This window comes from Didymosphaeria variabile, assembly GCF_027946475.1.
Source record: "Didymosphaeria variabile strain IMI 356815 chromosome Unknown scaffold_2, whole genome shotgun sequence".
Lineage (NCBI taxonomy): Eukaryota > Fungi > Ascomycota > Dothideomycetes > Pleosporales > Didymosphaeriaceae > Didymosphaeria > Didymosphaeria variabile.
Genome location: NW_026611621.1, coordinates 576,719 through 601,886, shown reverse-complemented (window position 1 = coordinate 601,886; position 25,168 = coordinate 576,719). Strand labels below are relative to the sequence as shown.

The window sequence follows — 25,168 nt, the reverse complement described above, 5'->3', positions numbered from 1 at the left end:
TTTTAGCGCGCTTACCGCTGTCAACATGTTTGGTGGCACTTAGCGCACGCCGCCGATTGCCCATTCGGAGCTCAACTGTGCATCACCCAAACTCGACGTCGTATTCATAGTTCAAAGCTGATTAGAAACCGCACAGACTCAAGTTCCCTGGCACTTGAACGGGATCTTTCTCCACGGCCCATTAGTATCCCCGCGTATCGGTCACAAGTCGGCCCTGAGCACGCGCCTCGTACGGCAGGGGACGTGGTCTGTTGTTCATCGGGCTGCAAGGGCCAAGAGTGCGTTCACGCCCGAGTCTTACTGAACAAACTTGCCGCCGAACTACAATCTCTTGACTCGAGAGTGAGATTACTGTTGCAGAAAGACCATCATTCATCCACAGAAGTAGGTTTGCCCCCCGTATCTCGTCAGAACTCAGTCTCAATTGCCACTGTCGCCATAAGATTTACTTCGCCGCTGATCCAAATGCTTCAGTCCCCAAACCCTGAGGAAGTTTCTATAAAGGAGGTCGTTCAGTGGGCGCTCGACACAGTGTCGTGGGCTAATTCGAATCTACGCGATCATATTCACAATCCCTCTCCGCACAGCCCCATTCAAGACAAGTATCAGCCTGATACGACTTCAAGCATGAGGAGGGGGCTCAATTACCCCGAAACGCGCGAGGAAGAGTCTCCGCCTACCAGGCCCTACGTACCTCCCTACCATGGTTTTACTACCTTTGCAAATCCGGCCAATCCAGCGGAACCCAGCCGAAGCAACCCTTACAGTAACGAAGTGCCGCCCATGAACAACTCTCCACACCATACAGTGTCCTCTTCCGGCTCAATGTTCATGTCACCACAGTCACCAATGCATGCATCACAGCCCGCACGATCGGCAATCCTACCCTCTCCATCATCGATGCATTTTCCTAGCGGTGCTACCTTACTGCCTGTCTCACCGCCAGCAGCAGCAGCGACGCAAACTTCAGCGCAATCGGCCCTTTTACAGGACTTGCAGCACCAGATCAGTGTCAAAACGATAGCCCTACAGACCCTTCAGCGCGAATACGACAGTTTGCTGCAGAAACTCGAGCGACAGCGCACGAAGTGTGCGACGTTGGAAAAGAAATTCGAAGTCACTGACGTGGAGATTAATTCTCTGACAGACGAGAAAGAGAAGTTGCAAGCACAGGTAGTATCATTGGAGTTTCAGGTGGAAGAGCTGCAGGAAAGTAGGGACGAAAGTCGGCGACAGCTGGTCTCGAACGGAAACCAGTATATGCGAATCATGGAGATGGCAAATCGTCTACAGGCACAGAGTGCTGATGACAAAAAGCGTTGGGACGCGGAGAAGACGGAATTACAGCAGCGGATCAAAACTTTGGAGGAGGCCATGGTAACTGGCTCTAATTCCGAGCATACGGACCGAAGTCCTCCTCCTTCAATCATCCTCGCGCATACTCCGGGCACCACAAACTCATCGTCGGCCGAGACCATCAACGTACTCAGAGCCGAGGTCGGCCGACTACGTATACGGACGCAAACCTTGGAGACAGCTTTGCGTACAATGAAAGAGGAGGGACAGTCTATCCAGGAAGCTGCAAAAAAGCTACTGGAGTCTGGTTGCAACATGGAGCGGGCCACCCAAGCCTCCCTGGAGTGAGCAATATTGGCCTGGTTGCGGAAAGCATCCCAGATGGATTTATGTCATGTCAGCTACACCGGCAGGCATCACAGCAAGGAAGATTCACCTTGGTTGATGCTGTCTTCGAGCGTTGGTAATCGATGACCAACAGAGCTTGTCACCACCGCAAAACGACATCAGCTCACATGATCCGCACAGGCCATCGGTATTCGTCTCAACGACACTTCAGCCGCATCCATAAGCCTTAGCACGACTTCTTACTATAGTCGACAATGGACCTGTCCGTCCTTCGCACCTCTCATATTGCCTTTTCAGGACGACGTACCATCACGGGTGACTAATATCTTAGCCACCTGTGTCGGAGGACGCTTCTTGTATTCTGATGCGCGGTCACCCTTGTTCAAGCCTCTACAGAGCTTCTACGCATGCCAAACGCCCCGCTGAAGGCCAAGTTTAGGGGTTTGCGCTTCCATGTCCGAGAACAAGGCCACTATGACCACCATCGCGTGCTCCGGGCAACGAAAGAACGTACCGAACGTCAATGCCACCAACCTACCATGGCCATGATTCAAGCTCGTTCACAGGGCAGCGCTCTGACCGATCCATACACTCGGTGTTATCGCCCCTGAATAAGCACGCCAACAAAATGACCATCGGCATACACACTACATTTGCTTTATTTGCGAGAATACCCTGGCGTTGGAAGATTTACTGTATCTACCTATCGACGTCCATTTCGTTCTGTAACATTTTGTCATTTTCAATATATGAGAACTTTAAATATACCTGAGCGGTTCCCTCCAGCTATTGCTATACATACTTCATGTTACTTGACCGGATTTGGGAAGGCGTCTGCGTGCATGCACCAATGTGGTGGACCCTGCGTGCTCAGTAAGCCAGACGGCAATCAAGGCCATACCACGCTACTAGGGATGCTGATCGGACAGTCCGTCTCTCGTATACTCTCATCCAGTTTTATACATTTAGATAGCTAATGTACGGAATATGCATGTGTACCGGCTTCCATTCGTGAATGGGCACTCGAGATTGACTACGCCTACCCTTGTGAAGGTAAATTCCTTCTTCGGGGCCCCGGCGTGCATCAGTAAGCGGTTTAGAGTTGGGGAATCATCGTGTAGATACCGGGCGTTTCGGTCTGGGCCAGGGGTAACGACACGTACGGGCTTTATATTGCTTTTGACGGGGCAAAAGGGCATGGATGCATGCGAAGCGTGCATTACGGGCGTAAAGATGGCATGAGTGGGTGGGGAGATTCACCGCGATGACGACTTGCGAGTTGACTGCTTCGACAAGGCCATTTAGCATCTTGCCGATGCATCTACCATGCTGCGGTGGTCTCGAAGCAATGCACTGGTGATCTCCCTGCCTCCCTCCCTGCTGCGTGGCTGCGCGGCTTGCTGGCTCTCTGCTCCTCCACCGCTCAGCCTTCGGTGCCTTCATTCGCTACGCTACGTTTCTTTCTCTCGGCGTCACGCTGCGCTACGACTACGGTGCGGCAACCTGCCTGCTTGTCATTGTTTCCTGCCGAGGCTGCACGCGATGTCCACACACTCTTAGCTCAGCCCTGCACACGCCTTTCTTACCGATCTACGTATTCAAACGGTAAGCGAGACTCGGTGACACTCCCTAAGACGCGTGCTCTACTGGTATAATACGCGCGGATGTTCTCCGCCGTCAGCAAGCTGCGGCATCAGCATGTGTGCGGGGCGCCAGAGCATGTCACGTCGTGCGTTGTGTGCTGTCTGGCTGGCGAGACTAGCTACGAAAGGCAATTTCTCGCATCTGCAACGCGAGGAGGGTATTGTTTCCATGGCAAGCGAGGTGTCGCGAGGGAGGTAGCTACGGATGCGAGATGGAAACACTGCCGTAAGCTGGCTCGATGAGCGATGGATAGCCTGATCATATAGTTTGGCCAGGAATGCGAGGAAGGCGACATTGGGGGATGGATATGGGTGAGATTCCAGAAGAGACGGACGTTGTACTGGGCGACATGTCATGTACGCAATGAGCATCAAAGATCGGGTAGGTTCTCAGGCTTGGCTTCGCTACAGCGGCGGTTGCGACCAAGTGCTTCTACTTTGAGGTAGGCAGGAGCTGTTTATAGCACACAGGAAAATGGTATATTACCCGCATGCTTTACGTTTCTTAAGTGTGGCGAATGAGTTTCTGCCACTGTGCCCAGTGGCGTACGGTACACTTTGCTCGGCTGGTTGACATCACGCGACCGTATCGATTCGACGAATGTTAGCTCCTTGGACCCGAATACATACTGCTGTTTGTCTCGCGGGTTGAGGCGCTGTTAAGGACAAATGTGCACTTGCAGACCCACCAGCTTCTGGTTTCCAATACTTTGCATGGCGGAGTTAAGTATCTTCTATGTTCTTCTTCTACTTATATAGGGTATAGATATCAATCTGATATTGCCGAGCTTCTTCGGAGCGATTCTTTGATGACGCCTGACTAGGCTAGGAATTGCGAGTTTCCTTCAGAAGACATGATAAAAGAACAGGAAGCCATATTCACCAACGCCGCCACATGCATATGTATCGCTAAGCCTCATGTGTGCTCCGGAACACCTCTCTCCCAATCCACAACCGCAGTGCTGACATCGCTCTTCTTGTCAAGCACTCTCAACTCTAACTGGACCCCCTCCTTCTTACACGCCTGCCTAGCCATATACGTCACCAGACTCGTCGCAAACTCCTTCTCCGCAATCCACAGGGTCACACTCTGCAACAGCGGATTCTCCACCTTCATCTGCGTCACGCTCCGCGAACACAGCGCCAGAAACCCCTCAAACGCCTTCCTATCTCCCTTGACCGTCTGCGCAAACCAGCGCGTCTTGGGAGGCAGTCTGAGCGCCGTCCTGCCCTTGACATGGGAATTACACAACGGGAGAAGCAAGTTCTCCAGAAGAGGTAAGTGGAATAAGTCATCCACTATAGCACTTTCATTCTCCTCCTTAAGACGATCCATGACGCCCACATCGCGCAGCGAGTCGCGGTGCACAAGCAGTGCGGAACTCAGCTGCGCCATGTCGATCTTCCGCAACGGACTCCACTTGCTGTGGTGCTGGAAGAGGAACGTCTGCAGCCGCTTGCACGCCTTTATCGCTGGGACTATTATGTCAGTATCGATGTTACTCTCCCTGAAAAGCAGCGTTTCCACATTCGAAGACTTCTCCGGCAGCGGCAGCCATATTGTTTTCTGCGGGTCGGATTTCAGGCGGTCGACGTTCGTCATGTCGAGCGTGCGGACTGCAGGGAGGAGAAAGAGGGGGTTGAGATCCATGCCCGACGAGCGCCGGAGCTTGATCTTGATGGTGTGGAGATGGGCGAACTGATGTGGAGCGCCTATCCAGACAGCCTCGTTCCAGCGGATGCGGGACGAATTACTCGTTGTCAAGGTGGCGTCGAGCGTTTCGAGGGAAGGTGTTAGGCTCATCGCGGCTGCGAGGAAGGAGACGTGCAGGGTGCCGCCTACGGCATGTTCGACTGCGATGGCGAGTTGTTTGTGGAAGAGGGAAGGTAGGGATGAGAGCTTCGAAGCTATTTTCTGGCGACTTTCCGTCTCATATTCTTCCTTGTCCTCGTCCCAGTTGTCGGATTCGTCGATCCAGCGGAGATGCTTGACATGGCCCGCGAGCTGCGGCTCTGATGTCAGGGTCCGGAGGAAGAGTGTTTCTTTGCCGAAGCTGGTGGAGAATTTGGAGTAGATGAGGGGTGTGAGTAAGTTGTTGAGTCGTCGGTTTGCGCGACCGAGCCGGACTAGCGAGTTGTGGTCGTTGAGACTTTGTGCGATCTGGACTATAACTTCTGCAGGTAGGCGGGTGAAAGTCGATGGTGGGCTGGCATGGTGAAGTGGGGGCGCGATTGCGGGGGCTAGTCTGGCGCCCGCTTCACATGTTAGGGCCACCATTGATGGATTGAGCTCTAAAGTGATGCAGTAGCACATTGTGAAGGTATAGCGAACGATATAAAATATTGGTATGACTGATTGTACGTCTGAATCGCATGTCTGAGGTAGGCGTTAGGCAGCGGTATGTAGCCTAGCCACTTCTAACCGTAAGCGATTAGCATCGTGAGGCTGAACCTCTCTGTGGTGAGAGAACTGCTGGCAATCTCACTGAGTCACTCACTTTGTTGTTTGCTTACGTATTTGAGACGCAAAAGCCGATGCACAAAGAAGAAGAGCGATGCAACATGCAGAAGACCATTGCATTCATACTATAGCACATACGCTCCTGGATCCTAGGAGGTAGCATGCCGAGTTGCTCTCTACCCTGACATGTTCACTCTCTTGATTCCCAGTGATAGGCCCAAGCAGATTTTATGAGCCTATCGGACTTTTACACCTGTGGAAGGAGGATCTGCGCCCTGGCCGAGACATTGAAGGCATAGATGAGCAGTATATGGAAGTTGGGTGACACGCTCGGGGCAAAGTACCTTGAACGCAACAGTACGAGATGTTAACCATGTAATCTACACAAACCTATCCTAAGGTTTCCGCGCAATCATGTCTATCCTCGTTTCAACGTTTCCGATCCATGCGCGGAATAAATCGAAACGTATCATTCAATATCCATAAAGATTCAACCTCTCCGACGTTGACGTCCGGATCCGTTGATTCTCTTTAATCAACATAAACCGGACAGCCCAAACACAGATAATAGAGCACAGTGCAAAGGCCGCTGATGCACCGAACCCGATTTCATACCGTGGGCTGTCCGACTTTGGCCACAGATATGCTCCGTAAATGTATCCAATCTGGCCTGCAACGTTCGTCATGGCAAGGACAACCTTGGCCGAGTTAGCTGCTTGGATTCGCCGAAACGCGAAGAGAGAAGCAATCAACATACCGCTTTCTTTTCTTTGGTCTGACTCAATGTCGATGATGCCCACCCAATGATTACGGAGTTCACGGAGTATGCGCCTACGGGGAAAATGAAGCAGGCGACGTAGCGGCCTGCAGTGTTCATGGTGCTGGCTGCAATTACGAAGCCGACTATGGCTATTGAAAGACCGATCGTTATGTGCCATGTGCGCTCATGCATCCGGCCAGAGCTCCATCCGGTAAAAATGCCTGCGGCGGCCGCAAAAACGAAGGGCGGGGCGGTCATAAGGAGAGTCGCGGTGTTGTTGAACCCAAGTGTCTTCACGACCCTAACATGGAATTATCAGCAAGCGAAATGCTGGCAATTGAAAAGAGTGACGGAGCTTACGTTGGGAAAAAGGAATTGAATGAACAAGCACTTAGATGAAAGTTTTGCATCAAGCAGAACAGCCATGTCCTCTTGTCTCTGCAAGCTTGTTTGAGACCTTCCAACATGCTGGCTGGTTCTCCTGAATCTGCAACTTTGTCGCGCTCCATGCGTGCATGAGCGAGCTCCCGTTCACGAGGGGTAAGCCAGCGCGTGGTCAGGGGTTCATTTGGAAGGAGCCAGAAGCCGAAGAGCGCCACCAAGGCAGTGAATGCGCCCTCGCTGTTGAAATTGTAAGAGACGGCATCATACTATACAATTTCGAAGGACCACTTACAGAATGAAAAGCCAACGCCATCCATCAATGCCCCGTTTATTGTCTAAGCCAGCAAATATCCCCGCCGCAAGGAGCCCAGTGAAACCAGTCGCAAGGATCTGTGCGGCGTACAGCAATGCAATTCGGGTTGCAATTTCCTTACGTGTGTAAAATATTGAGAGCATGTAGATGGCGCCAGGGTAGAACTGTTATGACTTTAGTAAACCATGTTGCACGGCGGACGGAGGAGAACGCCGCGGCTTACAGGTGCTTCAGTAATGCCCAAAAAGAAGCGGCACAGCACGAGTCCAGCATAGTTTTGCACAAGCCCAGTGCATCCAGAAACGACGGCCCAAATCAACATCCATGCGCTCATGTAGTAACCGGGCTTGATCCGCGTGATGAGCATATTTGACGGGATTTGCATCAATACGTAGCCGACGAAGAGACTGCCCATGTCAGTATAGAGAAGACCCCGATCAGTGGGAACCAACACCGCACTTACATGCTGACAGTTGTATTGAATTGCGTGTCGCCGTCCATCCCTAGATCCTCTTCCAAGTCGTTCAGTCGTGCCTGTGCAATTGTATTGCGATCCACATAATTGAGAAAGTACATGACCCATAAAGTTGGCTATGAGAAGCGTTAGTCTAGTCTACTTGTTTCGTATTCGGTTGAAAGCGACGCTAGAATGTCGACTTACCATGAGACGCCAGTCAATCTTCCTAACAAGCCTAATTTCCTCAGGGTCTGTTTTTGCGACTGCGCCTGTGGAATCCCCATGGCTTTCTATGTCTGGCTTCTCGAGCACTTCATCCAGCTTCTCCACGGCCTCCGGTGCGTGCTTCTCCTCTTTTGTTGTTCCCTCAACGTCCTTGGCGTGCATGATGGTGGGTGCTGAGGTACAAGTCACAATGGCAAACCTAAGCTCCCGCAAGAAACCAAGAGTCCGCCACTAGAGTACAAGAACCGTGCTACGCAGCGGACGTACCCTATTTTATATTGAGCGACCGGTTCGACTTGTGCTACAAGCATTCCTGACCCCGTACCCCGCACTTTGTGACCAACTTTTGGTGAGCTTGCATGCCCAGGTGCTTGGCTGAACATCATGTCCGAATCACACCCAAGCCAAGCTATTCCTCATCAGAAAGATGGGAAAGGGCAGTAGTAATAGATCAGGCGTGCTGTAACGGCACACGTTTTCCAGGATGCCAACTGATCTGGCCACCGCAACGAGCACTTGGCGAGTATCATGGAATTCGTCCAACTATCAATCTCAACGTTCACTGCGTCGAGACGTTTTAAAGCGGATAAATCTAAGCTTTCATCTACACCTCGCTGTGAGGCCAAATACGATTGCTTACGTGTGCCCGGGCCAAGTAGTCAGAAACAGCATAATCGGGGGTAAAGCCGGGGATGATGGGAACATTGGCATGTCGACGGAGCACTATCGCTTCCTTGGGAATAGTAGTTAAGTTGACACGAGAACGAGGTATATTGCTGAAGTCAAATGTTTGAATAGAGCTATGACGGCCGACTTCGCCCGCGACAAACGACTGCAATGCACTTTGCGTGTGAACGTACTCATGAAGTTGCATGAAAAGACACATCATACACAATCAAGCACCGTCGCTATGTCAAGCCGCCGCAGCCGCAGGGTACTTCCTTAACTGCACTATAGTCAGCATCTCGTTCAACAAAGTGATGAGGAAAACTTACGTCCAAACTAATAGCTTTGCTGCTCATCTTCGCCTGGTCCCGCATAATGCCAACCAAAGTCTCACTCTCCTGGAACAGCCCCGCTTTATGGCTGATGACAATGAACTGCATGCCTGGCCTCGCATGGCTGGTCACATATCTGGCCACTCGCGCGACGTTCACATTGTCCAGCGCAGCATCGACCTCGTCGAGCACAAAGAACGGACTGGGCTGGTACGAGTGGATAGCGAATATGAGTGCCAGGGCAGCAATGGTGCGCTCGCCTCCAGACAGGTGCTCCATGTCGCGGAAGCGCTTGAGCGGCGGCATGGCGTTGTATTTGATACCCGCGAGATACGGCTCCGAGCTGTCCTCGAGATCAAGGTAGGCAGTGCCGCCCATAGGGAATTGCGAGCTCTTTGTGAGTTCCATATAGACGGGTTTGATGTTGTCATGGATATGGTCGTAGGCCTTCATGAACAGCTCCATTCGCTCGTCCTTGATTGTCTCGAAGGCTGCCTTGGCTTCCTCAGCCTTCCTCTTCGCCGTCTTAAAATCCTCGTCAATCTCATGTAGCTTATCCCGTGCGACAGCTAGACGTTCTGACGCTTTCATGTTAGGGGTGGCTTTGTTGATCTCTACGTCGAGGGAAACGATTTGGTCTATGAGCTGGTCTTCGGTCTTTTTGAGGGCGGCAGCGGCTTCCGCTTGGATCTTGTCGTCATCGCTGTCCTCCTACCTGGGGTTAGCACCTGCACATGGATATAGTGATCTGAGGTTACCTTTGCAAGAATGTCGTCGATTTCTTCTCGGAGCTCCTCGTCCAGCTTCTCAAAGTCAGGTTCGATGCCGTAGTCCTCGATCTCGGCCTGCGTTTCATCCGGTTCATCAACGTCCATCGCGTCGGGATCCTGCTGACGCACGGCGTCTGTCATAGGCAGCGATTTTAGTGGCACAGAGTCCGAAGTAAGCGGTATCTCGATCTCTTCAAGACGGCACTTCTTGAGCAGACTGTAGCGCTCCGAAGCTCGGTTCTTAATCTCGATTTCCTGTTGCTGAACGTCTGCCTCGATGTGCCGGACCTTTTCGTTGCGCTTGTCCAGTTTAGCGCGAGCGTCCTTCACGACTTGGCTCTTATCGGACTTGTCTTTCTCTAGGGCAGCTAACTTCTCTTGCAGTGTCTCTAGTTCTGCTTGGAGCTCATCAATAGTATTCTGCAGCTCTTCCCGCTGAGCTTTATGGCCGTCGAGGGCAGCCTGATCACGGTCGAGCTTGGCCTGTGCGGTCAATATGCGCGTATCAATGTGGTCGATTTGTTGCTGAATATTCTTTCGCATAAACTCGAGCGTTGTGCGCTGTTTCCTGAACTCAAGCCGCTTTTGTGACGCTTCCTGTTGAGCGGAGCCTTGTTGGGAGTCATATTCGCGAATGTTGGCGTAGCCAAGTCGTGAACAGAAAGCTGCAAACACAGTATCCTCGACTTGATGAACCGCATCCGCCTTCTCCTCTAGGTCTTGCTCCCTATTGCTTAATCGTTTATTCACATCATTGAGCTTCGGTTTCTCTTGCCTCAAGATGTTCTTGTCATGAGTTAGCTCCTTCTGTTTGCTGCTGATGTTTCGATCGAGTGTCTTGATTTCGTCTTCCAGACGGCGCGTTTGATCATCCAGATCATTGAGCTCCACTTGCAGCTCGTCAATATCTCTATCGAACGCATCGGCCCTGGTAAGACTGGCAATCTGTGTTTGGTATTTCTGCGCGTTTTGCCTCAGCGCCTCGATCTCCGCGTCACCCCATTGCTGCTTTTGATTTGAGCCGTGCATAGTACCACCAGTCATGGTGTTACCCTTGGAAATGACGGAACCATCGAGAGTCACCGCCTTGACGCCAATCTTACGCTCGAAGCACATGTGCTGGGCAAGCTTGAGCGTGTCGCAAATGACACTGTCGCCGCAAGCCGACGAAATGGCGCGTTCGAGATGAGGTGGGTAGTCAATGCAGTCGATACCTAGACGCATACCTTCGTGCATGCCCTTTAGGTTTTGGTTCACCGACTGAACGGTCAACGAGTCGAGAGGCAAGAAGCTCATCTGCCCGAGCTTTCCCTCCTTCAAGAATTGAACGCAGTCTCTTGCAGTCTTATCCGTGTCTACAAGTACGGCATCCATGTGCCAGCCGAGTAGCGTACCGATGGCAGCGTCGTACTTCCTCTGTTTGGGCTTAATCAAGTCTTTGTACCGCCCATACACGCTCGACCCAAAGGTGCGCTTCATCTTTGAAACGTGTTCGCGCAAGGCTCGTTCCCTATTAGTCTCGTGACGGTCCATCTCGGCAGATTGAAGCTTCGATAGAACCTTGCGAAGTTCTTGATTCAACTCGTCAGACTGGTCCTTGTTGCGCTTCCGGTCGGACTCAAGCTTGTTGAGATCTTGACGCTTTGTGGCTCGTGTGCTCTTCCTGTCTTTCAACGTTATCTTGAGTTCGTTCTGCCGTTCCTGGAGTTGAGCAATCTCCTCTTCAAGCCTATCCACGGTCGCTTGAAAGCCATCGATCTTCTGCTGGAGATTGCGAGCATGTTCCCGCTCAGTGCCAATCTCGCGCTCAAGCCTCGTGACCTCGGCCTGATCAGCATAAGTCTGTTTGCTGACCTCGCTTCTGAGTCGATTGTATTCTTGCTCATCCTCAGGCGAAAGCTCTTGGCCTTGTTGTCCCGCTGTGGCCCTGCGCTGTGCTTCCCATTGCTTCTCGGCCTTATCAACTTGCGCGATATTCTTGTCGAGTTGCGCAATCTCCTTCGTCTTCGTGTCTCGGTCCTTGGTCAATGAAGCGATCCTGGATTCCAATTTAGCTAGTTCCTGCATGGTGAGGCGTATCTTTTCTTCAACTGGGACTAGGTCGTTCTGGGTGTCTTCAATCTCTTTCGATTTGGCATTGATATCATTGTTGGTCTTGGATATGGTACGCTTCACCTTGGCTTCTTCCTTGGTAGCATCTTGCAGCCTGTCGTGATATTTCTGAACGCCACGTCGATGTTCCTTCAGCTCCTCTGCATGACGCGATATCTTGTCCCTGGCTTTTTCGATGGCTTGCTGGTGGTGGTACAGCTTCCACATGATGTGTGTCACTGTCGCGTCATCGCGCTCAGCAATCTTCCTCTCATAGGCCTGGGCTTCGGCCTCAGCCAGTGCCAAGGTCTTGATTTCAGTATTGATCTGACGCTTTCGGAGGAGAAACTGCGAGTTATCTTCGGCGGCAGCGTCAGACTCGCCCTTGAGCCTTTCGTAATCGGCCTTCTTGTCCAGACTTCCCGAGATCTGCTCAATCATGTGGGTGATATCTTTAGGAGGCTTTTTCGCAACTTCCTCGACCTCGCCCTGAGGGATGAGGAAGGCGCGGGCCTTTACCAGGATACTCTGCTCTTCCAATGCCTCGTTGTAGGCTCTTGCTGTGACGACGCGTCCGTTTATACGGTACTCGCTCTGGCCCGCGGTCGTGATCGTGCGGCGCCACCGGTGAATGTTCTCGGCGTCGTCCTCAAATACGGCTTCTACCCATGCTGTTTTTGGATCGCCCTGCTGCGACTCGCCGTCTTCTTGGGTCTCACCGTCGGCCTCGCCATTCTGATCGCCATTGGCCTCGTCGACAGCCGTCTTGCTAGTCTGAATGATGCGGCCGCGGTATACGAGCTCTCGTAGTTCGCGCGATCGCAACGAGGCCGACTTGATGCCGAGCACGAAGGAGATGGCGTCCATGCTGTTTGACTTGCCGGAGCCATTGGGGCCGATGATGGAGGTGAAGTACGAGTCGCCAAAGGGCAGCACATGCTTGCCGCGATATGTCTTGAAATCTGCGGGACATGGGTCAGCACTGCAACAGCGGGATTACGAGCGCGTGACTTACTGTAAAGCTCGAGGCGCACGAGTTTACCCATGGCTGCAGTGGGTTTGCGCACGATCAGGCGCGGAGGGTGCTGCTGCTGCGCTGTTGATGACGGAGACGTGAGCGCGCGTCTGCGATGCGGGATGGATCGCGTCGCGTTGACCTGCGCGAAGCAACAAATGGGCCGCCGTAGCTAGCGCATGGGCCACCTGTTCAGCGCAGGCATGTCCGACTATCGATCGAGACGTTACACTGCACGTTTCTTCGCGGAGCAACCTTCAGAGGCATCCGTACGAAAAACCTAGTAGTAAAGATACGTATATCAACGTCGATTCATATTGCGCTTATACAGAACGATCAAACATCAAAGACGTTCCTTATCTACCACGTGTTGTTTTACCCTCATACCTTCCCCCATCCACACGGCTTACCCTTTCCTTGATTCTCACCCCAGAACTCTCGGCTCTCCGTGTAATCTCCCTTTTCGCGCCCCTCTTGGAACAAGTTCCTAACCCTCTCAGCGCGTTCCTTATCGCGCGGCTGCAGCTCAAACTTGAACGGCAGCGGCTTAGCAATGAGCAAGGTGCTAAAGTCAAGCGTAGGATCGATATTGGCAGGATCGAACTTCGATAGCTCTTTCCGTTGATCGGTGAGCTTCCCTTTTACCTCTTTGTGACTGGAGGGGAAGGCTCCCGGGTAAGTATACTTAGACAGAAGCACGTCTTCCATGGTAGGAGGCCTGGGCTCCTCGACTGCGAGGTTGAGTTCTTCTTGGGAGATGAAGGCCTTCTCGTTCATGCCAATTGAGTTGCTTATTACGGACGACATAGCAGAATCGTGTTCCCTAGAGATGTTGAACATCCACGCTATTGATCCGATTCCGATCAAAAGGTCCTCGTCGGCCACAGTCTGACCCTGGCAGAGTCTACGACCGTAGCCGAACTGCGAGCAGTTGATGATAGTCGGGAACTGAGTCAGTGGTTCTTGGTACGTTGGCCAGCCCGGCTCAACCCAGCGAAGTGGGTTGAATGCCTCGGAGTCTGGGAACATGGAGGGGTCGCGGGCGACGGCCCTTTCGCATGTCTTAGTCAGAATTGCGTTTTTAACTAGAAGTGAGATTACTCACCACTCGAGTGGATGCACCACACTACCCTTAGGGATGTGACAGCCATCGTATTCGTCGTCCTGAGTGAGCGCATGAGGGATGCCGGTTGGCACCGGTGGCCGCCAACGCAGGCACTCCCGGATAACAGCGCGCAGGAATGGGAGGTTAGGCCGATCCTCCGCAACGGGGAGACGGTCACCGCATACCCGATCCAGCTCCTCCTGAAGCATTGGCAAGTACTGCGGATAGAAGCACATTGCCAAGCAGAACGTCTGCATCGGCGCAGCAATAGTCAAGGCTCCAGCAATACCATGCATTCCGACAGCATAAGCGCCTTCCAACTCATACTGGAAGCCCCACTTGCTACGACTGTCAAGGAAGATCTTCATCCACGACTGGGGCGCCTTCTTCTCGCGAGCGTCTTTTTCAACTTCTCCTTGCATGATCTCGAAGAAGCTACGCTCGGTCCGAGCGCGTCTCCGTTCCCATGATTTGGGAGGTGAGAGCCAGTCCGGAAGAGCCATCAGGAAAGGAAGTTTGTTACCGAAAGCGCCAGTAGGAGAGACTCCAATCAGCAACTCGCGTGCGCGTTGCTTGAGTTCGTCACTCGCTTCGCTGCGTCCCCAAGCCAAGCGACAAGTGACACGGGCAACAAAGGATTCTAGAGCGTGGTTGTACCGGTCTGGCTCATCCAGCAATTCAACAAGCATGCGCTTTGCCTCGATTTCTGGATACCGATGGAAGACTGCCTTTTCTGACTCACGCATAATGACGTTCGCGAACTTTCTCTGTCGCATCCATCCTTCTGAGGACCGTTAGCAAGGATTTTCTACATCCGTCGTCCTGGTAGGCTTACCATTCTTACTGAGAAGCGGTAGATACTGTGCACTAGTCCTATTGTCATCGATCAGACCAGGGATGTGCGGCCTATCAGAGTAGATAGAACCCTTCTTCGACAGAAGGTCTTTCGCTATCTGGTCGGAAGATATCCAGACGTGATTGGTACCAGCTAAGTTGACTTGGTATATAGGGCCAAATTCTTTGCCCCAGTTGGCAAACTTGACGAACCCGTTCTTCTCGGGTATATCAGGAACAGCTCCAATGAACGGGTATCCTACAACTAAGTCAGTTCTCATGAGTGCCGGAGCAAAGGGTAGGTGCCCGCAGTGTATGAACCATACCTTTGGGGCCGGGAAGTTTCTTGAGACCGGACGGTATTCTGTCACGACGAAATACTTCGACGGCCTTCCAAACCAGGTAAAATACGCAAGATAAAGCTAAGCAAATTAAACTGAGTGGAGCCATGGGAGCTAGGTGTGCTTAGGGAACGACGAAAAGAAGAAAGACCCTCGGGGCCTGTGATGAACTGGAGAACTGGGAAAAAGAGCCACACGACTTGTGTCAAAGAGAGGCAGGCTTCATATTGCCCAACAAAGATCCATAATGGGGCGGTTGCTGCCGAAAGCGAGCCTCTTCCCATGATAGGCAAGCATTGTGTGAAACGGTACCTTCGTATTGTGAATCAATAGCAAGAAGATTGAGTCAAGGGCTAGCATACGATGCCAATACTGGGACTGTGGGTTCAAACACGGGACCAGCAGGGGTCGGCTGTGACAGTGTGCGCTGGCTCGCTGATGAAGATCTGTTGGCAGACGAAGGGTGATCTTCCACGATTGCTCTGTAGCGTTACGTGAACTCGAGCTTCACATTAGAGCTTCATGACCAATCTTCGATACTTATAAGGCAAGCAAGCGCGCCCACGATAGACAAATGGTATCGAATGGGTAACCGGCACTCAACAAAGTTGCTACAAGGTGAAGTGTGGGACTTTGCACGAGCCCGAGGTAAGGTTCCCTTCACAAGACCAGTGTTAGCGCCTTTGCGAAAATGAATTTTTAGAAACGTCAAGTTTCAAGCGTCCGAGGAGACTCTTGCTAATAATCCAGTTGTCGATATGTGTCCAGCTCGAAACTTGAATTCGTATCGGTCGTAGTTGGATTTTACATTTGGTGTAGCCATCTCAATAACCACAGCTAGTGATGATGGGAAGCCATAATCAGCATCTTTGAAGCTGATGATGGGATAGTTTTAGCAATCACGAGTAGCTGTTTGAGAGAACGATGATCGAGTCGCGAGTGCCCACTCACCGGTGTCTCGACGTTGCCCAAAAGATTGGAGCTAGTCCATGTCGGGAAGCCACTGTCTTCGTATTCGGTTAGCGCTGCCGAGAAAGAGGCTTTGATCCGCCGATCCGCCTCGTTTGAACCCCTGCGCCGTGGCCGAGCAATACGTGCGGGGAGCCGAAATTGAAAGATCGCGAGTGCGAATGTTTACAGACAACTTGACTAAGCGCTTAGCTGTTCAAAACAGGGTTTAAAAATATGGGGGCACCGCAACTGAGCAGGGTGCGGCGACAGACACGCATATGCTTGATTTTGTGCCTTCTAGTGGGATGTACTTCGATTGAATGTTGCACAAGCAGTGCCCATACCTCGGGTACGATTGAGCGGGCCGTTCTTGCGTCGTGCTAATGCAAGCAATCAGCGCGTTCCTGAAGCTAGTGGCCGCGGAGGCTATGATGCAACAAACGTTGACGAGAAGCGATATGTTTGGCTGGAGAATGTCTACAAGCCTGGACTATGACGTTGCTCACACTCAGGCCGCGACAAGCTGCGCCATACGTGATGGAAGAAGTTGATAGGATACCCAGCCGCTTGAAGGGTGCACAATTACAGTTCACTACTCATGGCTAGAGCTATCAGATTGCATGCACCTCCATCCTGCGCAATCAACTAGCTCATGTTGCAGCTCCAGCCACCAGAATCGCCCTTCGCTAACAGTGGGACCACGTAAGACACTTCTTCTTGCAGTCCTGAAATTTGCAAGTGTCGATCTCGCAGTATAGGTAGCATTCCTTTGGAAGATTATTAGGTGACCACCAATCACCACAGGCCCCGAGGCACTGATTGTAGTGGTCCGTGCATGAGTTGCAGTCAGCGCCAGCTTCATTAACGTGATCCAGATGGGCGATAACGTTCATGTCATCCAGATCTCGTTGCGCTCGGGTCGCGGGTTTGCCGTCATAAAGGTCAGTGTTGTGCGGAGATTCGACCTCGTTGTCAGGCATGTGTGAAGCCTCAGTATGCTCCACAGTCGATTCTTGCTGAGCTTGACCCTGATGAGCTCCAACCTGACGAGCTTCACCCTGATGAACACCGTTCGGCTGAGCTTCGGGTTGCGAAGCATTCATGTACGGGCAATCGTTCCAGCCACATATGTGACACTGGGCTATGTTAGCAAGAGACTGCGATCTCAATGTGATTTCTGAAAGGCTAACATCCTGGTACTCGTATTCGCACGCTATCATGCCGCAATATCGCGGGCAATCAGCCTGGCGGTGGTGTTGGCAAAAGTCGGACTAGAAAGGATGTTAGATCAGACTTTTCATGATCAGGGAGATCATACGTTTTTGGCGCAATCGAAGTAGACCCTGTCACACTCTTTGCATGGGCCTGACCTGCCCGGTGCTTCGTGGTGCTGGGCAATGGGGTCGCGACGCTCTAGGCTACGCTCTTGTTGACTCTGCTGAGCTCCCACCTGCTTTAAGGGCGCTACAAAGATGTCAGTGTTCCTCTCGAATAGGCAAGACTGTGACAGGAGATTGTAGAGCGATATGCGCATAATAAGACGCGACAAGAATGTGCTGCTTGCTCAGTCATGTGCTTACTGGCCCCGGTAACTGCGGTAAGAACCGCGAAGAGGATAAGGGAGAGCTTCATAGTATGAGTGACCCAAAGCTTTTGGAAAGTAGGTATGAGGATCCAATTGCCGGCTGAGCAGATCGTGTTATCGAGCAGAAGGTCGAGGTCTGGGTGACGGAAGAGTGTTCGTAAGTTGCGAGACAAACGCTCTGCTGCTGCGAACGAACGGCTCAAGTGTCACAACAGGTGACATATCACTTTGAGCCAAGTAAAGCGAGGTAGCACAGAGAAGTCGAGGGTCGCGCCTTCCTTGACTACCAACACGTACCACTCACCTAACCTTGGAACGCCAGGAAGCCTCAGAACGAACGAGGATTTGGGATCATCTCTAGTATGAGTGCGCATCTTGGTATATATTGTGCAATCTCGAAATGCCCGAGAAATGGATTATCCTCTATGGTCCTTTCAACGTGTGGAGACGCTGTTATCGCAAAGCTGTCCAAGCGCTTTACCTCCTAGCAGCGCGCAGGTTGAACCGTTCGATTCTGCCGTCTCTCTTGCGGCTCTTCTGCAAGGGCTCGCATCATCTCGCTGGATGCGTCTCCAGCATCTCCAGTGCCCCTCCTACCAAATGCAGACTGCCCGTGATGAGCACCATGACTTCCGCATCAGCACCGGCTTCTTTAGCCCAATCACCTGCAATGCTTCTAGCCGCAGTAACAGCCTCTTCAATCGTCTTCAACACTTTCACATCAGCGGTACTATCAATCTCAGACCAAGTTTTTGCCAGAGCTTTCTGTACTGCCAGCGTATCAACATCTTGCTGGTTCGTGTTCATGGACACAAGATCAGGCTTATAGCCCTCGCTGAATGTCTGGTTGGTTGTAAAGATGACATGCGTAAAAGGGGATGTCGAATCCGCTGTGATACCGGTCTGTAACGCAGTATAGAGAGCCTTTGCCAAGACATTTGCATCCCGTGTCTGCTGATTGAAGATCATGATGCGCGGTGCTGCCTTTGTTGCACTCGGAGCGGCATTCGCTGCAGCCATTTGTTCTGCAAACCATTGGCCGGTTACTTCGATGCTCTCGAGTGTGTGGCCTCCATCAATGTGCCATGCTACGTTCCTCTCGCGGCGAACTTCGCATCGTCCTGGCCATCGGACTTCTTCTAAGCCCTTGATAAACTCGGCAGGGAGCTCAATATGCGCTGTTGTTGTGGGATCGGGAATTGATGTATGACCGAGAGCGCGAAGGTGTGCAGCAGCCGTGGCTATGGCGACTGAGGCGTTGATCTTCTGGAAAGAAGCAGAGAGACCAAGCTTGACCTTGTTGCTGGCTAAATCTGGGTGTACATCGACAACGTGCAATTGGGTATTTCTCTCTTTCGCACGTTCTTGTAACACAGCAATAGCCTCCTCTTTCTGCGGAGCGGAAAACGCAACACTTCCAGGTTTGAAGATCCCCGCCTTGTGCCATGCGATCTCAGGGAGCGTGGATCCCAGCATAGCTGTGTGATCAATTCCCAGGCTTGTTACTGCCGTAACCGTTGGTTTCAAGAGGATGTTGGTACTGTCGTACTCTCCTCCAATGCCACATTCAATGACTGCCGAGTCCACACCCTCCTCCAAGTAGGCATGTAACGCCGTAAGCGTCAGATACCGAAAGTACACTGGCTTTGTCGGCACGCCTTCTGGTGTGTTCTCCGCGTCCGCAGCAGCCTCTAACCGGTCCCATACCTCGAAAAAGTATTTCGTGAACAGCTCTTCCGAAATAGGCTCGTTGTTTATCTGTATGCGCTCGCGTACGGAGCGAAGGTGTGGAGACGTGTATAGCCCGATTTTGGTGGGACTCGTACGTGATTCGGAGGACGGCTTGATGTATTGAGCGAGGATGGAGGAGACGAAGGCACTCGTGGAACCTTTGCCTTTGGTTCCGGCGATATGTATTGCTTTCAATCCGTCAAAATTGGAGGGCTACAGCATAGTTCAGCGGCTAGAACGAAAGGTCCAGGAACGGGAGCCGCACACCTCATAACCGACCTTGCGACACCACTCGATCATCTCCGGAATCGCCTGCTTGTTCATGCCCTTTCCAGACTTCCGTATCGCGTCTACAATAGAGAAATTGGACTGCAGCGTATTGAGCGCGCCAACGGCGGCCTGCCGGGGAGTCAGACACGCCCTCATGAGGAGCTCTCGCAGCTTACCGCATAGTCGCGCTTCACCATGACGGGAAAACTGTGGTGCGAGCGGACAACTGGGGTGAGTCTACGCGGGCACAGCTGCCTGGCTATCTTCGACATTAGAACATGGCTGACATGCTCCGTGAGGTGTTGGACCGCACTCTTGAATGTTTCTGGGAGCGCCGCCGATAACCGGGCTTGCACTAAACGCACGGACCAGAAATGACTTCAGTCTTCGAGGGGTGAGCAAGCACTCTTCCTCTCCGCGCTTTTTATATCTTATCGCAGTTTAGCAGGTCGCCAGATCAGTAGGCAGATGTCAATTCAGGATGTTGGAAGCCGTCTTTCCCTCCAATCGCCACTGCCTATCATTCGGGTACCGAGCGCGATGCGAAGCTATGGGAAACTCACCGACGCCATCTCGCTGTTCAGCGAAGTGGAGGCGGACCCTCTTAATCAGAATGCAGTTTGCAAGCATATATCGCTCACAATGATTTTCCAGATCTTCGACAAGGTATTTTGTTAAAGCAATAAACGATGTCTTAAGATGTCATCTTAATCTTCCGCCCGAAGAAACGCATCGCCAACCTAGGGATCGTTTCTTTGCTTCTTCCGGCCCAGCGTCAAACGCATTGAAGTTTGACGTGAACATGAACGTGGGCGTCAATCCGGCCCCTCGGGCGCTGGCAACATCACGCGAACACACCTGCGACAATCGAAAGCGAAGTTTCCTCCGCTCTCCGATTGCCTCTTTCGGAGGTTGATAATTTATACAATTCGTTCAACGAAAGACACGAACCATTACTGAAAGGACGCGAATGATACATGTGCGCGCACAGTATGATCCTGACTCTTCCTCAGAATGACCGCTTCAGGACAATTTTCCCTTTTCGCAAGGTTGTTTTGCTGCGCGACGTTGAGGCTGACAGTCGACTCATTGTGCCTGAATGGGAGACGGTCGGTCTTTATAGAGCGCCTGCAATTGTTGTCATTACCCGATGCGGCAGAATTCTGGTATGCCCGCAGCCCAGCCAAACTGATGCGGTGTTACACCTAAGCCTTGATTGCGCAACAGCGGACTTTATGCCGTCGTCCCGCGTACCTGTCGATCCGTCCGGTCGCTGGCGATCACCTATTACTGTGTATTGTGCACCACCGCGTAACCACGTTACGACTGTGCGCAATCACTCTCACCTAGGCGTGACGAACTACACGCGACATACTAGCCGATCCTAGCTAATCTTGTCTGTCAGAAACTCGAGTCCACAGGTGTCGTGAGCGCCCCACACCAATTGGTTCTTGGGTGCGACTCCTGCGGTCGCACACATCGCAAACACGTTTCATGAGGCCAACCCCAGCCAATTTCCATATTCTTATCACTTCTCGTGCTCGCAACTCTCGTTGCGCCCTTTCTGGACACTCCTTTGGCAGAATCGACAACATGACAGCATCATCGGCGCGCAGACAGTCTTGACCAATTTTTGGTCATCATGGGGCTGGGAACGAATAACATCCATCTCTGGCAGATGTCCCTTGCAGAAGACGAGAACGAAGTCGAAGCCGGTCTCCCTTTTCGCCCTTGCGACGTCATCTATCAACAACATTTCTCTTAGGCGTACCTGACGCGCTTTGTGCTCGACGCACACTGGCACCTTTGAGGCCTGACTCATTCGTTCATTTCATTTCTTTACACAGGGCCGGTGCCCGTTGCTCTTAGGTCGACGACTTGACCAATACTTGAACAATACTTGTTTATACTCAGTCTTAATTTCTAAATCGCAACCTTACACGGTCAAAACAATGGTCAAATTCTCCCTACTTCCGGCCATCGCACTATACCTTTGTCTCCTCCCAAACAGTCTGCTTGCGCTCCCAACCTCGCGCTTCAGCCACGATGTACAAAGCCTCCCAATCCGAGACGTCCAAGAAGGTCAAGACGCGTCGACACGCCATCGGTTGAACCGCCGCGGCCTTCCTGGCGCAGTCTACATCTGCACCGGCGACAACTTCCGCGGCTCCTGCGCTTGGACCGCCCCCAGCACGCAATGCCACATCGCTGGCACAGGCGATGACTCCCCGCGCTCCATCGGTCCGGACGAGAATGGATCCTGCATCTTGTTCGAGAATGCACAATGCACGGGAAACCAGGTCAAGACGCTTCGATTCCCCGGTCAAGCGACGAACATGCCGACGTTCATGAGCTTGAAGTGCTCTTCGGATAGCAACGGGAAGCGTGGGAATTCAACGGAAGTTGTGAAGAGTGGTGTTCTGCCTTTGGCGCTGGAGGCGGATCCGCGGTTGGACGGTGGTGTAGGCAGTATGGAGAGGAAGAACCTAGAGGAGGTTATGGATCAGATGGAGAAGGATGGCTTTAGGCAGGGTATGATTGGGTTGAAGAAGGGGGCATTATTATTGAGGAGTTTGGAGGGCGTGTATTGGAGTACTGTAAGGTTAGCAATGTAAGCCAGCGTCTTACGTGAAAATGAAGATCGGGTGGACGATGCTCTCAATATTCCGATCTCGGACTGTCTATTCCAGGGTGTTTTCAGGCTTTGATATGTTATTAAAATTCTTGCCTGACGCTGTATCGCTGACCAATGGGTGACTATCCCAAAGGGGGACAAGACTCTTGGGCACACCTGAATTCATGGAGTTGCTGCTCCTCTTCGTTGTGTTACTCTATACGTGGCTTGATAACCCCATAGCTCCGTACATAGTGGGTCCTTGGGCTGTCCGCACTATTCCTGCCTCTACTTCTGTTGGCAGTAGTAGATACTCTTGCAATACGCCCCGAACCCACTCCCACTCAGCGTGTACAACGTCCTCTGATCGTCTTTGTAGCACCAGTACTCATGATACTTGTTCTTTCCACTACCACTTTGATGTAGTTCTTTTGATTCTGTGCGTCCGCATCAATGGTGAACGTGAACGCCGTGTCAGGAAACTGTGCTGACTGATGAAGGCATTAATTGAAATGTACTCAGAGTCGCCTCGCAGACCTATGCAAGAAGGGCATTGTGGTCCGATAGGGGCTCAACACACCATCTGTGAGCCCTCCCAGTGCAGGTAGGAGGTTCCAGTGACAGACGTCATCTGGGAGCTATCATCCGGTCGATCATTCGGTGAGCAACTGACAGAGGAACAGTGGCCGGAGGCGTAGTAGTCAACTTCAGACCAGATGCCAAAATTAGAAGCGCAGTTGGAAAGGTATATTGTTTCAGGATAGGCACGCTTGGTAGGAGTGGCCAAGGCTAACAGAGGTGCCGTAGAAACGAGCAGGGCCTGGGTAATTTTCATGTTGAAGACAGCTGTGGGAGTCTCGAAGATTGCTCCAGCGGAAAGTGTGACGGCTGGGTGATTGAGGGGCTACAGAGCGTAATGAACAATTATGTAGACATATGTTTGATGTGCTAAAAAAGGTATACCCAGTCGCGAGGGTGATCACTCAGCTAGTATTGCATCATCTGATGAGATCAGGATCCCCAGCACTTCTCTGTATACCCACGTTGAGACAAGTTTGGAGCCAGCTGAAAGTGCTCTTACCACCACAAATTACAGCCAACGCATGCCGCTGACAAAACTCGTAACGTTGACAGAGTTTGTTGCCTTGAAAGGGGCACTGAAATGGCTGTCCGCAGCTGACATTCGTGTTGATTGGAGTGAGCTTGACGGACAAAGGACAGAGAACTGCCGATAGCAAAAAGAATTGAGTGAGCGCTGGACATTCTTACTGGAGCTTAAGATTATGTCTCTCCTTATACTGACCGGAAAAATTCTAGGTGGAGGGTGCAAGGCTGAAAGGACCTTCCACAGTTGGCCAGAACCCGAGCTGGGATAGGCGCGACACGTGACCTGATCTGCGGGCGCCGTTTGCGGGCAGCTGCGACCTCCGATTGCTCCACAGAAAAGTTGCAGCGTTGCTGAGTTCACAGCGCACAACACCACGCGCCATGTTCCAGAACATATGCGCCATCCCGCTTGACCACGACCTGTTTACTCAGGCGGTCCATCCGGAGGAGCCAATTGTGTCTGTTGGTCTCTCTTCAGGCCATGTCCAGACGTATCGCCTGCCTGCAGGCGCAAGCGACGACGACGATGAGACTTTAGCTTCAGAAAGTGGCTTTGGGCATATAGAGACTGCGTGGAAAACGCGACGACACAAAGGCAGCTGCCGTGCGCTAGCCTTTGCTATCGATGGCTCGCAACTGTACTCAGCTGGCACGGATGGCATCGTGAAAGCTGCAGATACAGCGACCGGCAATGTCGTTGCGAAAATCGCTGTCCCCCTTGATCCGTACGTTATTAGTACTTACTGCTATGCCTTCAGGCTTGCTAACACTGCGCAGCACCTCTAATGCGGTTGACGCGCCGTCCCTCATCCATGCACTCTCACCGCAGACCCTTCTTCTGGGGACCGACTCCTCAGCGCTCCACCTCTACGACCTCCGCGCCCTCGGCCCGAAAGCCAATTCTAAGCCCGAACAAACGCATCACCCACATGATGACTACATCTCGTCCATCACGCCGCTACCACCGAGCGCCGCAAGCACGAGTGGCTTTAGTAAACAATGGGTTAGCACGGGAGGTACCACAGTGGCTGTCACAGACCTTCGACGGGGTGTAATGGTACGGAGCGAAGATCAGGAAGAGGAGCTTTTGTGCTCAGTCATGGTTTCAGGCCTTTCAAAGAAAGGTTCCAGTGTCGGTGAAAAGGTCGTTGTCGGAGGCGGCAATGGTGTCCTGACTCTCTGGGAACGGGGAGTCTGGGATGACCAAGACGAGCGCATCACCGTTGACAGGTCACCTGGGGGCGGAGAGAGCATAGACTCGATGGCACTCTTGCCCCAAGGCGTCGGGCCCGGCGGCAAAGTAGTCGCGGTGGGCTTGGGCAATGGTGCCCTGCGCTTTGTCAAGATCGGAGCGAACCAGGTTATTGCCGAGTTATCGCATGATGAGTTGGAGAAAGAGGCCGTGGTTGGTCTTGGCTTCGATGCTACAGGCAGGATGATCAGTGGAGGCGGCAGAATGGTCAAAATATGGGGCGAAGCGAGCATATATGGGCATCAGGAGGAGCGCGAAGAAGAAGAGGCCGAAAACGGCGTCGCGGGGGCAAAGCACTCGCGTGATAGTGAGGACGAGGATAGCGATGAAGAGATGGATGATAGCAGCGATGATGAGCGACCCTCGCAGAAGCGGAAGAAGAGGAAGAAGGGCAAGGGCGGGAAGCAACAGCAAAAGCACGGTATCCTGGGCTTCTCTGGATTGGATTGAAACGTCTCGCTAGGACGGCTGCGCTTTCTCCCCTTCTGCTCTGTCTACAATTATTCTTCGGAGATGCGGCACTTGGGCAGTATCCTCGCGAGCAGTTTAGAGAGACATGGACCAGAGCAGAGGTTCCGCGTCCGAAATCTGACGAAAGTTTGTCAGTAGCATGGGAC

At 52.3% G+C, this 25,168-nt stretch overlaps 8 protein-coding genes across 8 annotated transcripts; 3 read left to right on the top strand and 5 right to left on the bottom strand.

The window, feature by feature from the left end:
* Positions 1 to 627: 627 nt before the first annotated feature.
* N0V89_001884 (uncharacterized protein) lies at positions 628 to 1,644 on the top strand (the record flags this gene model as incomplete). The annotated part of the gene is made up of 1 exon (XM_056210695.1): positions 628 to 1,644. One exon carries the CDS (start codon positions 628 to 630, stop codon positions 1,642 to 1,644), a length of 1,017 nt encoding a protein of 338 aa, XP_056074168.1.
* Positions 1,645 to 4,203: 2,559 nt separating this feature from the next.
* N0V89_001883 (uncharacterized protein) lies at positions 4,204 to 5,936 on the bottom strand (the record flags this gene model as incomplete). Its single annotated transcript, XM_056210694.1, has 2 exons — positions 4,204 to 5,494; positions 5,929 to 5,936. The coding sequence occupies 2 exons, from the start codon at positions 5,934 to 5,936 to the stop codon at positions 4,204 to 4,206; spliced, it is 1,299 nt and encodes a 432-aa protein (XP_056074167.1).
* A 1,444-nt stretch (positions 5,937 to 7,380) lies between these two features.
* N0V89_001882 (uncharacterized protein) lies at positions 7,381 to 8,049 on the bottom strand (the record flags this gene model as incomplete). Its single annotated transcript, XM_056210693.1, has 3 exons — positions 7,381 to 7,612; positions 7,669 to 7,739; positions 7,867 to 8,049. 3 exons carry the CDS (start codon positions 8,047 to 8,049, stop codon positions 7,381 to 7,383), a joined length of 486 nt encoding a protein of 161 aa, XP_056074166.1.
* A 751-nt stretch (positions 8,050 to 8,800) lies between these two features.
* On the bottom strand, positions 8,801 to 12,792 carry SMC1 (Structural maintenance of chromosomes protein 1; the record flags this gene model as incomplete). The annotated part of the gene is made up of 4 exons (XM_056210692.1): positions 8,801 to 8,833; positions 8,883 to 9,596; positions 9,644 to 12,708; positions 12,762 to 12,792. 4 exons carry the CDS (start codon positions 12,790 to 12,792, stop codon positions 8,801 to 8,803), a joined length of 3,843 nt encoding a protein of 1,280 aa, XP_056074165.1.
* A 350-nt stretch (positions 12,793 to 13,142) lies between these two features.
* On the bottom strand, positions 13,143 to 14,612 carry N0V89_001880 (uncharacterized protein; the record flags this gene model as incomplete). The annotated part of the gene is made up of 2 exons (XM_056210691.1): positions 13,143 to 13,812; positions 13,867 to 14,612. 2 exons carry the CDS (start codon positions 14,610 to 14,612, stop codon positions 13,143 to 13,145), a joined length of 1,416 nt encoding a protein of 471 aa, XP_056074164.1.
* Positions 14,613 to 18,129: 3,517 nt separating this feature from the next.
* On the bottom strand, positions 18,130 to 19,775 carry N0V89_001879 (uncharacterized protein; the record flags this gene model as incomplete). Its single annotated transcript, XM_056210690.1, has 3 exons — positions 18,130 to 19,521; positions 19,576 to 19,707; positions 19,755 to 19,775. The coding sequence occupies 3 exons, from the start codon at positions 19,773 to 19,775 to the stop codon at positions 18,130 to 18,132; spliced, it is 1,545 nt and encodes a 514-aa protein (XP_056074163.1).
* A 1,755-nt stretch (positions 19,776 to 21,530) lies between these two features.
* N0V89_001878 (uncharacterized protein) lies at positions 21,531 to 22,193 on the top strand (the record flags this gene model as incomplete). Its single annotated transcript, XM_056210689.1, has 1 exon — positions 21,531 to 22,193. The coding sequence occupies one exon, from the start codon at positions 21,531 to 21,533 to the stop codon at positions 22,191 to 22,193; it is 663 nt and encodes a 220-aa protein (XP_056074162.1).
* A 1,487-nt stretch (positions 22,194 to 23,680) lies between these two features.
* JIP5 (WD repeat-containing protein jip5) lies at positions 23,681 to 25,001 on the top strand (the record flags this gene model as incomplete). The annotated part of the gene is made up of 2 exons (XM_056210688.1): positions 23,681 to 24,024; positions 24,077 to 25,001. 2 exons carry the CDS (start codon positions 23,681 to 23,683, stop codon positions 24,999 to 25,001), a joined length of 1,269 nt encoding a protein of 422 aa, XP_056074161.1.
* Between the last annotated feature and the right edge of the window lie 167 nt (positions 25,002 to 25,168).